Below are 11,965 nucleotides of genomic sequence, written 5' to 3' on the forward strand. Positions count from 1 at the left end.
ATAGAAACGTTCTATACCACATTAAAATACTCCGCTTGTCTGCCAGTCAGCCAGTGTGTGTGTTGTATGTGAGCATGCACACACACAGTGGAGCAGCTCACCCCTCTGGCAGGTCTGTGTCATCAGAGGGAGGATGAATGACAGGCTGGTTAGTGATTTGCATGGCTGTGGTGTTTAAAAGGAGCTGCAGGTGCAGGATTCTCCGCACAGATGAATGGACTCTTGAAGCACAGATGCTCTGGGACTCTCCATCTGTGAATGTTAGGTAGCCAGAGCAGCCTTTGATGGTTTTAAAAAGTTTGTTGGCTAGACGTGCTTCTCTGAGAATGCTCCCTTGGATCAATATGAAGAACGCACAGTCTCCTGGTGTGTGTTGTCACCTCTGATAGAGACAAAAGGAGCAATACATAGAGAGATATCTTTAAAATGGAGACATTCGCACCAGCTGGTAACTGAACCAAACAGGCTTTCTGTGATGACATCGCTCATATTCGTGCACTTCCTTCTCCTGGGGTTAAGGGTCATCGACACCACTGCAGACACATGGAGACGCTGCACAAGTAAGGCACCACTTTTATTCCGTTTTACCTCAGCTTTACTCTCCATTACCTCAGCTCACTTCACCACATCTGATGTTCAGTTAATGATTATTCAGCGGATGGTTTAGGGTTTCACCTGAAAACCTGGGAAACCCCTCCAGCTAAAATTCTTTTGGCTAATTCCAACTGTCTGCGTCTGCTTACAGTACAGTGGGAGTGTTTGTGTCTGCAGTATTGCGTGCAATATTAACTTAAATTAACTTCCACAAACAAGTACAGACATCTGTTGGGATTCCACAACAATTCTGTACACATCAGAATATCAGGACGAGCAGGGTGCATGTTTATTTGATGTCTCATCAATTCAGGGCAATTCTCTTCTATTATTCCCGCTTTTCAAAGAACGCCTTTCTTAATAACTACCCCTCCTAAAAGTTCCTATAGCTCTGCCGCCACCCAGGGCTATTTCTCACACACTGGGGGGGTCAGGACTCTGGTGTGCTGTGACATTAATTGATTTATTAGTTTATAGCGGGTGTTCCAAACCTGTTTAACATGTGTCCTCATAAAACAAAGCTACTGTGTGCGTGCTTGTGACCCTTTGCCTCATATGGAGTATATTAACTAATGAGCGGAGGTGAAAGAGGTTCCTTTACTACTACTTTGTAAAAGTCCCGTATTGACAGTGTTAATTATAATCAGGAAAATGTACTTAAAGTATTAAAAGTAAACATACTCCATCTCCTGTGACTGTTTTACAACTATAGCTTTGTTATGTCTTTAGATTACTATGTGTAAGTAGCATTTTACTCGTGTTTTTGGGTGGAGCTCATTTTTAACTTTTGCAGCTAATGTTCATTGGCGTAGATTTCAGGGGGGGCACAGGGGACACCTCCCCCTCATTATTTAGAGCATGTTAGTAGCAGAGGACTTTTATTTTGACAAAATTAAAGACATTTATATCATAAATTGATGGAGAAAAGGCACATATTGGTGCATAAGACTTCCTCAGAAATTTTGTGGCAGAGGACCAACCTGGTCTCACTTCGAGGGCTTTGAAATCTGGGCATTAGGCATTGACTTGCAGTGTCATACCCTATAGCTTTCATGGTGCCAAAGACCGTATCCCCAACCCGGTCTCACTCAGAAGTTGTCAAAATCCAGTGCTTGGGCAGTGACTTGCGGCATCAGACAGTGACGAAAAAGCTGTCCTTTAATGTTGGCATTATACGCTGCCGTTCACCGTTATAGTTAAATGGTGCTCGGCGATGTCAGGAGGAAACGGGGCAAGACACAAAAAGAAAGTTAAGGTGACAAAGTTTGAGTAGGGAGGGTCAGAGTAGTGGTGGAAAGGTCTGACAAAGACCGACCGTCACCTGGGAGAGCAGTGTTTGCGTCTCATAAGATTATAAAGCCAAACCCTGTTCTTTTTTCCTAAACCCAACCACATGCTTTTGTTGTTGAGGTCAATTTGTGGTGTTGTACTGACATAGTGCTTTTATTTTGAAAGAGACTGTATGTAAACGTTGAATAACCTGTGAAAACGGAAGTGTACTTTGAAAGAAGACAATGCATGTAACAGGCAGAACTTGACACGGCATCTCAGAACATCAACAACCAACACACCCAGGGTACCTTTCACGTCATATCTGGATGTGGAAAGTCCATGACCAAACGTCGTAACAGCAAACTGTAAAGTTTCAAGAGCTGGAACCACAAAATGTTCAGCATTTTTGTATGAAAAATAATCAAAATAGTCGGCAAGTTATTTTCTGTCAATCCACCAGTCGTTCCAGCCCTACTTGTATACAGTGTTGGGTAATTTATAACACAGCATCATATTTTTCAAATTTGTCATATGTTTTATCAGCAAAAATCTTAATATTCAATTTTTAAGTGACAAGTAACTAAAGCTATTTAATAATAGTAGTGGAATAAAAGTAATACATCCCACTAAAATGTAATAGAGTGAAAATATGAAAAGAAAATACTCAAAGTGCAAGTACATCAAAATTGAACTTAAGTGCAATACTTGAGTAAATGCACATACTAACATTTCACCACTGCTTTTCTCCTCTCCAGTTGTTTAATTTGAATCATTAATGGAATCCTGTGGAAACGTCTGAAAAATCATAATTTGGGAAGCAGATAATAATTTTGATTATTTGTTATCCCATTATTATTTCAGAGTCCCTCAGATTCATTTTGCAACCTCTTCAGGGAGTTTGGACCCCGAGCTTAGGACCAACTGGTTAATAGTATAGAAAATTCTGCATAAAAAGACTGAAGCAGTAAAACAACCTTCCTGACCTCTTTATTTTGTTACTGTCTGCAGATTTGCTCCCTCTGGATCTTCTGTCTTTTGTCCTGGAGAGGGACACCTCCAAACTCGTCCCAGGGGTACACATGAAGCAGGCTGGAGGCGTGAGGGGTGTGCAGTTATCAAGCCCTCATACCTCCATGAGCTTTCTCTCCTCCCAGCTGCTGGCGAACTGCGAACTTTTGCCCACAGAATTCTCCATCGTTGTGACACTGAAAGTCGGTCGCATTGCATCCAAGGTGAGCATCCATGAGTGGTGGAAGAAGAACTTACATTCTTTATTTAAGTGAAAATACCCATAACACAATGAGAAAATACTCCTTATGAATAAAAGTGCTGCATTCAAAATGGTACTTAAAGGTCCAGTGTGTAGGATTTAGGGGGATTTGGTGGCATCTAGTGGTGAAGATTGCAGATTGCAACCATCTTAAACTTCTCCCAGTTAGAATTCCTTCAGTGTTTATTGCTCAGGAGGTTTTTTACTTTGAGCTGGATTTTCCACAGAGGTCTCTTCCTCTCCAAAACAAACAACTGGGTGGTTATATTCAGTAAAACACTGAATAGTTGACGTTCACTTTTTTCGATGCTGCTCAATGCAAAGGGGCTGCCAACTGTCGTGGCAAACATGAAAGTACGAAAGGCCCTATCTAGAGCCAGTGTTTGGTTTGTCCAGCGGTGCAACATGGCGATCTCTGTGGACAAGGACAAGAAAACATACTTATATTTCATTTCTGTGAATGTGCTTTGTTACTTGTCAACCCTGCCAAAGCAGCGTCTGAGTGTATTTCCTGTTTGCCTTTCAGAGAAATGAATACATCTTTTCCTTGATGGAGCCAAAAAATGCAGATAAAAGAGGAGCGGGGCAGAAGGAGGAAGAGGAGATCATTAAAGGGGACATTTTGGAAAGGAATAAAGAAGAAGAGCAACATGAAGAGAGGGGGAAGGAGAGGCGAGTCCAGAGTACTGACGAACGTGGACGGGTCATCCTGGGAATGAGGCTCTCGAGAAAACGTCTGCATTTCTTTTTGAAAAGTCACGGAGGGGTCGTAGAGCATTGGGGGTTTCGAGGCGCTCGGCTGGCTGACAACCAGTGGCACACTCTGGTTTTAGTTGTTGCCAGTCATCGTGTGAAGCTCACAGTGGACTGCAGCTCACCCCAGGAAATGTAAGTGTTTTTTTCTTGCTTCGCTCTGTTCTCTGTTCACGGGGTGGGTGCACTGTCTGCCTCCCACCATCCTCTCTTCCTGTTGCCTCTGAATTCCCTTGAGGGATAGTAGATCCTTCACCACAATACAATGGCAGTGCTCCAAATCTGCTCACACCCCGCAGCCATATCACAGTGGCCTGACAGTGTGTGATAGATGTTTTTTAGTGGAAACTCCCTCTGGCACACAGAAGGGAGGAATATCAGCTCCCATACGGTGCCTATATGATACTAGTCCTGTCTACAAACACAAGAATGAGAAGACTTTTTTAATTACAGTGACTTTAAGATCATTTATAGAAGGAAAACAACTTAGCTCAGCTATTAGAAATAATTATGTTTCTCTATGGCAAACAGAATTCCCTCCAGGCCTTTACCCTCAGACCTCAACATTGAGGGATCGAGATTCCACATTGGCAGTCGGGGGAGATGGAAAGGCTTGTATTCAGTAAGATTTCCTCATTACTAACTTTCATGAGAAATAAGCTGCTAAAATACACAATTAATACATTTTTCCTTCATATCTGCTGCCTCATGTGCAGGGTCTGTTGCGACAGCTGGTTTTGGTGCCAGGTTCAGATGCTACCCATCATGTCTGCCCCTCCTCAGACCCCCAGCTAGCAGCTCTGTCAGTACCACCACTTCTCTCAGACTTATCTGTCACAGGAAGGGAGGACGGCGACCATGTGACTTCCTATGGTAACTTCAAGACGGATTCTACAAGACATATGATACAATATGATGAAAGACATGACATGTTTTCATGTTTCTTTGCCTCTTTGATGATCTGCTTGTCTCTGTGTTTTGATCAGAAACAGAGCGGGTGTCAGTGGGGCTGGAGCAGTCGTGCTCAGAGTTGCAACAGGGCCAGATGTGGTTCAATCCGCACAGGAAAGGCCTCTACCTCTGCGACGGTACAGTGTGGATCACTGTGTTAGAGGGTGAGAATCCAAAATCCAACCATCAGCTCATGAGCGTGTTTTGACTCAGCTGAAAATGTACATAATTCTCATCTCTGCATCTGCTCAGATCATAAACGACTGGACTATGTGGTGGAGCATCAAGTCCTCACTACCAGCTCAGAGACACATGATGTAGAGGTATCCTTCCATTTTGTAAAAAAAAAAAATATATATATGTTGTGCCTATACTAGGACTCGTTAGAAAACCAAGGGCTAGAGAGAAGAGAAAAAAATTCTTTAGGGGAGTTTTGTGTTTTTTTCAGGACCAGGTTTTCAGAACCAGGGTGTCAGGGATCCCACAAGGGGTCACGAGATAGATCTATGGGGTCACAAGATAAATACAACAACATGGATGGTAAATGGACTCACATTTGAGTAGCATCTTCTCCGACCACTCAAAGTGAATTGCCGAACTTGCCGAACGAAAATTATGTTTATTTTCCAGACTTTTCTCTAATTTTGAAATGATTTTTAAAAAGGCTGTGAATCAAGGTTCTAGACAGAACTTGTGTTTCGTCAGCGATTCTAATTCAATACAGTTTTTGTCAAATTCAGTGAATAGTTCCTCACGGTCCACTAGCTGTCCATTCTGAGTGCGCTTTAAAAAATCCATTGTTCATACATAGCTCTGCTCTGTAAATGGGAAACAAAGTGGCTCCACTCCCAGGTTGTCAAATACCAACACTTTGTCATGCCCCTCAGCGTGTGATACTGACACCAAAGGCACCCTTTAGCATCCATGAGATGTTCTGGGCTTTCAGCTAACTCCAATGTAAACCCATCTGTTGCAATATCTGATGCTCAGAGCAACTGATATAATATATAGAGTGAGAAAGTCTGTGCAGCGCAGGCAGGAGGGCAGATGGATAGGTCAAACAAATGCAGACTTTCACCCAGGACACTGCTGTTTGTGTCCTGTGTGAAACCAAAAGCCACGTGACAGATTTACATCACGTTATGTACATAGATTGACCCAAAACATGATGTTTTGTCAAAACCTAACCAAGTGGTTTTATCGCCTAATCCTAATTGTGACCATTTGACAACTTTAGCCACGTTATGAGTTTCACCCAGGAGACAGTTGTGTGTCACATACAGAAATTATAGGATGTGTCTCATGAAGACACATCACACACACCTGAGACACCTGAAAGCGGCAGTATTTGATGACTTGGGATAAGAACATGTTGATGGCTCTGACCAAGCCACACAACTCTATTCCAGCCAGTCAGCGACAGGGGGCATTCATGCTTGTGTACAGGACAGGGAAAAGGCCATGGATGTATAAAGAGAAGGGCAGTGGGAGTGAGAGGGACTGTAAATCTGTACTGAACTTTGTGCGGAATATCAGTCTTTCTCCAGAACAGCTGATTCAACCTTTAAGGCTGTACAAAATGTTCAGAATACTTTTTTCATCTTTTTTTTTTAATCCAATCTTTAGGTGTTCCAGGTACCTGGCATGGGTCTGATGGCTGCTATGGCTCATCGGTCAGCCTCTGGCTCCGCTGTATATCTGTGGGGTCGCACAGGTTTCCAGCTCTACCAGAATATCAGCACATATGAAGCTTTGGCTTGGAGACACTTCAGCATGGGCAAGAAGGTATGACAAAAAGGAAGAGATGGGTTATGTAATATAAATCAAGCACTTGCATCCACCTGGTCAAAGTAGTGTAGAGAGCTGATATTCCCAGGATTTTGTTACTCTAATCTGGATATTCCTGTTCTCTCTTAACTCTGATCTAGACATTTCTGGTGGTGTCTAACTCTGGAGGGGGGACAGACAAGCGTAAACACTCAGAGACTGACATATCTGTGATTTATAAGTGGAGCAAAAGAAGGAAACGGTTTGTGCGGTTCCAGACTCTGCAGACCCTCTGTGCCCGGGACTGGGAGGCCTTTAACATCAATCGGCAAACCTATCTTGCTGTGGCCAATCACAGACAAGGTAAAATCTAAATTTCCATCAAATTACTTCTTTTAACTTCCAGAAATCCTGATATGACCTTCACAAAGTATCAAACTACACTACTGGTTTGTCTTTCAGGTGATAATAACCACACTATCAACAGTGTGATATACAAATGGAACAAGTTAACAAAGTCTTTTGAGGTTCACCAGATGCTGCTGACCTCAGGGGCCTACGACTGGGAGTTCTTCACAGTCGGACCGTACCATTTCCTGGTGGTCGCAAATGCCTTTGATGGAGTGACCACCTCTGTAGACTCAGTCATCTACGTTTGGGTCAGTGGAAGCTTCCAGGTGTTTCAGACAATTAAGGTGAGTGGTGAACACGAAACAGCAAAAGAAATGCAGAATTGGCCTTCAAGGTCTAGTGTGTAGGATTTAATGGCATCTAGTGGTGAGGCTGCAGAACTGAAACTTCTCCTGTTTGCCAAGCTTGTAGGAGAACTACAGTGGCCAATGCAAAGATGTGAATTATCTTAACTAAAGCCAGTGTTGATTCCTAGGATAGTAAAGGAATGTCCTGCCCTACTGTCCCTATGATTGGCTAGTACTCATTGTCTTCATTGGTTAGGCTTAGCCAAAATGATTAAGACTGGCTAGGGTTAGGGTAAGTCAGATTAAGCCGATCAGAGGCAGAGTAAGGCGGGCCATTCCTTTGCTATCCTAGGAATTGTGAATTTGCAGCCCCCAAGGAGGTTAAAAGAGGAGAAGTCATGGCATCATATCACGTCACATCACTGGAGTACACCATGTGCACAATGAAATCTGGTCTGCAGCTGCTAAAGGCTTAATAGCTGGCACGCTTTCATAGATCATTGGGATGATTGATTTCATTCACTGAGGCGTCCAGATTTGGCCTTGAGTCGAAATATATTTTATACACAAAATTAAGACGTGGGTGAGAATTACAATTCTGAGAATTTGAAAAAGATCATTAATAAAAGCCTAAAACAAATGCTTTCTATGTCAATAAATGTTCTATGGTTTATCAGCAGCCATCTATTGGAGTGTACCCAAAAAGTTCTGTGAGGCTGAGGGCACCCAAAAAAGCGAAAAGAAATGCACCCAAAGAGCACTATAACTTTATGTCTTCATGTCTACATTGTGCATGTGTCATACCTTGTAGCTTCCATGATGCCAAAGACTGTGTCCCCAACCCGTTCTCACTCCGAAGTCGTCGAAAATCCATGACTTGGGCAGAGACCTGCGGTGTCAGACACTGATGAAAAAAGCTGTCCTTTAATGTTGGCATGATATGTGGATGTTCGTCGTTATAGTTTAACAGCGCTTGGTGGCGTCAGGGGGAAACGAACGGGACAAGAGTGAAAGTTAAGGTGGCAACCTTCAGAGTGCGTAAGACTGCTGTAAATGTTTAATTTCCTTTAAAAACAGAAGTGTATTTTGAAAGAAGACAGGGCATGTAACAGGCATAACTTAACATGGTGTCCCAGATTGTCAAAAACCAACACACCCAGGGTACCTTTCATGTTGTATCTGCACGTGGAAGGTCTGTGACCAAACGTCAATAGGTGACGAGGTCTAAATAGCCTTGCTGGACCCCAAGAAGTGCGCTGGGCTTTGAAGCCAATTCTTGTATTGGCCAAACAGTGGATTTACAACTTCCAGGTCTGTCACATGATGACACAGGCCCCAGAAATGTAAATAGATGTGTAAATCACACGATGCATTTTTTGAGTGTCACAACCCCTCAAGAAATGACTTGTTTCACTATTAGGGATTTGAAACATTTGGGATTCAGTCCAAACATTTCGTAAGACTAGGAGAGCCATATGATTACTCCCATTCAAGTTAGCTGATGGCTAAACCAGAAGTTAGCTGCTTGGCTTGCGAAAGTCTGTAGTGATGCGGAAGATCTGAGTAACTTAACACCCTCAAAGTTGAACTTTTTTGGCTTCATGCCCCACTGAGCAGCTTCCATAATACTGACAGGGGCCCCACCTCCAACGCTGTATCTTGATCTCTTTATACATTCATGGAGAGGGCCTGCTCTGTATATGGATATAAACGGCTCATTCTTAAGTAACAAAAACACAACAACCCTTCTTTTCAGGTGATTATACACTAATGAAAAACTAGTTATATGTTATATGCCATTCCTACAAATAGATGCTTCTAAGTCCTGCACACTGAGGAATATCTGTGTGATACTACACCACAATACTGGGCAAATTTGGAAGGTGTTTGAGCGTGGATGTAAATTAGGCTTAATAGCACTTTTAGGTAGCATTTTGCTGCATGATTTTCCACGCCATTCATCTCCTCTCCAGCTGTGCTTTGATTTCCTCTGATGAGATCTGTATCTTTGAGTATGAAAAACCATCTTGTCTGTACACACAGAAGGAAGGGAACACGGGGAGAGATAAAAGGGTAATGAAAGAGAGAGATGGGGAGCAAGGAACGGGCGTGTCCGTGCATTTAAGACAAGGCCAGAAATAGAGCGTGCGGTTTGCCTCGATTTGCTCGAGAGATAGCAGTGCTTTGACATGTAACTGATAGTGAATCGTATATTTGAATCTAGCCACATTTGAGGAGAGTGTTGACACATTGATAGTCACATAAGGGGATGATTTAGGGGAACTCCACAGCTGGATATGAGGAAGAACACCTTGGGGCAGGTGGAAATTAATCATGTAAAATCATCCAGAAATGAGTGAAAATATACAGTTTTGGCATTTGTTAACATGTGTTACTTTCTTAGCGATCTCTCTTTTCGCTTTTCTGTCTCCAAACAACAGTCAAAGAAGAACTCAGATCTTTAACTCAAGTAAAAACACTGGTTTGTTTTTTATCTCATTGTCAATCTAGACATTCTGCGCCACAGACTGGGAAATGTTTCAGATTGGAAGCAGAGTCTTCCTCGTCGTTGCCAATGGACACAGACTCCATGGTAACGGACCGAGTCGATACGCCATCAACTCCACTATCTACGAGCTGGACATGATTGGACGGCTGTTCGTCCGCTTCCAGGATATTGTCACCTACAGGTACAGATGTGAAAACACTCCAGTACACCAGGTGCATGTACATGAAGACAGACTGTCAGAACACTTCCTGTGTAATGTGTTTGTTGCCATTTCAACCTCTCCTCATCGCCACATACCTTTCTGTCTCTCCAGTGCGGTGGACTGGGAGTTCTTCACCCTCGGGGAGGAATATTTTCTGGTTGTCGCTAACTCCTTTAACGGAGAGTCCTACTCTCTCAACAGCATTCTCTACAGGTACTCAACGTGTCAGCAACACCCCTCCCAGTGTAAAATAATTCAACCATACTGACTTTCCTCTTACTCTCTAACGTTGTAATGTAGATTTATGGGGGTGTACAGCTTTTGTTAAGCAGGTGCAAATACATATTTCATTTGATTCCTCTCCTCTGTGTGTTTTCAGGTGGCAGGGATATGAAGGATTTGTTCCTGTTCATTGGCTCCCAACCATTGGGTGCAGTGACTGGGAGTTTTTCAGCTCTAAAGGAGAATCGTATCTGATCTATTCTAGTGCCAAAGCACCTCTCTCCAAAGTGTTCAAGCTGAAAACCTACTAGGCCAAAAAAAGAGAGTGTGCATGTAGCTTTGTGTACTGTATTCATGTGTGTGTACATGTTGTCATTTTATGTAAGTGTCTGTGTGCTCCTGTGTGAGAAAATCTTTGCAATACTATTTGAAATGTGTGAGTGAGTTTAAAGGTATACTATGCAGGATTGTTGGTTGTGCAACATGTTCGCCAGCAGAAGTGAAAGGAAAAGCCAACCCAGGTTCACTCTTGCTTAGTGTTTTGATTCAAACAGTAAAGTTGCAGCCAAAAACCTTAACTCATTTATTTATTTAATTTAATATCTTAAGCTTGTTGAACTTGTTTTCTCAAGTTCAGGGAACTTAACTCAACTCAAAGTACATTCTCACAACTCATGAGCCGATCTATAGGTGTACTATGCTTGCCAGCGAAAGTAAAAGTAATAGCCACACTGAGAATGCAGGAAATTTAGGGTTTGATGCTCAAAATTCCTTGGGGGTGGACCCCAAACCCCATTTCATATGTGAGTCTATACACTGTTTCTTTGGAAAATCCTGCATAGTATATCTTGAAGTAAATGTGCCTTTACAATACTGTGCCTCAATTTACATACAGTCAGGACTGTAGGAACCATTAAGGTCATGACCTTAATATTGTTTCCAAAAAATTGTCTGTTTAATAGCCTGCAGAGGATTTTACATTCAACAGAAATTGCACATGGTGGCTTTTGAAGAATGATTTTGGTATTTCTTGGAGTAATTATCTTTCAATATGACAGCTTTCTGCAAGAATTATTAGATTAAATTGATATATGATAAAACGATGTAGCATTTCTTCACAATAATAACATCCTAGATTATCCTAAGGTTTTGAAAAACTGGTGCAGATGACTAAATAAATAACTGAAGAAAATGAGAAAAAAAGTAAAGTAAAAAGAAAATTCCAGAGACTTTTTTTCACAAATGCCCTGAAGTCCTAAAGGTTGTGGCTAGGATAATTTGGTATAATATTATATAATATTATAATATAAGCATGAACGTAGCAGAATACCTTTGTTTTAACAAAATTAAAGACATTTACAAAATAAGTTGATGCAGAAAATGCACAAATTGATGCATCAGCATTCACCAGAATGCCTGAAATTAAGTGTGTGCTGCTTAAAGTTTCCCCATTTCAAATGTGTCTCCCCCCAGATGTTGAAACAAACCTACACTCTGGACCTGTACCTCATTTCAACACAACTATCACAAGCACAATATTTTTATGGTAATATATAGATACTTGTTTGCATTGTTTGACAGAAATTATTATAACTCTAGACAGTCTCCGTAAGATGTTCATGATATTTAACATTTTGTTCAGTTACTGGAATGTGTGTTCTCATAAACAATGGACTGATTGTTACTCGTTGCCTCTGACTGCATGGATTATACATAACAAGTGACAG

General features: G+C 41.9%; 1 protein-coding gene across 1 annotated transcript; it reads left to right on the plus strand.

Annotated features, from left to right (window-relative positions):
- The first annotated feature begins 227 nt into the window (after positions 1-227).
- LOC126400874 (thrombospondin-type laminin G domain and EAR repeat-containing protein-like) lies at positions 228-11,947 on the plus strand. Its single transcript, XM_050061863.1, has 13 exons — positions 228-560; positions 2,875-3,098; positions 3,663-4,024; positions 4,421-4,511; positions 4,606-4,762; positions 4,876-5,004; positions 5,093-5,163; positions 6,467-6,625; positions 6,769-6,970; positions 7,070-7,302; positions 9,817-9,995; positions 10,128-10,229; positions 10,396-11,947. Exons 1-13 carry the CDS (start codon positions 476-478, stop codon positions 10,547-10,549), a joined length of 2,148 nt encoding a protein of 715 aa, XP_049917820.1. The 5' UTR covers positions 228-475; the 3' UTR covers positions 10,550-11,947.
- Positions 11,948-11,965: the final 18 nt, after the last annotated feature.

The sequence above is a fragment of the Epinephelus moara genome, chromosome 14 (genome assembly GCF_006386435.1).
Source record: "Epinephelus moara isolate mb chromosome 14, YSFRI_EMoa_1.0, whole genome shotgun sequence".
Lineage (NCBI taxonomy): Eukaryota > Metazoa > Chordata > Actinopteri > Perciformes > Serranidae > Epinephelus > Epinephelus moara.

Coding starts and splice junctions, on each gene's coding strand:
- LOC126400874 (XM_050061863.1), top strand. CDS start 476: ATGACATCGCTCATATTCGTGCACTTCCTTCTCCTGGGGTTAAGGGTC. Junction 4,763..4,875: donor CGACCATGTGACTTCCTATG/GTAACTTCAAGA, acceptor TGTTTTGATCAG/AAACAGAGCGGGTGTCAGTG. Junction 9,996..10,127: donor CAGGATATTGTCACCTACAG/GTACAGATGTGA, acceptor CTGTCTCTCCAG/TGCGGTGGACTGGGAGTTCT.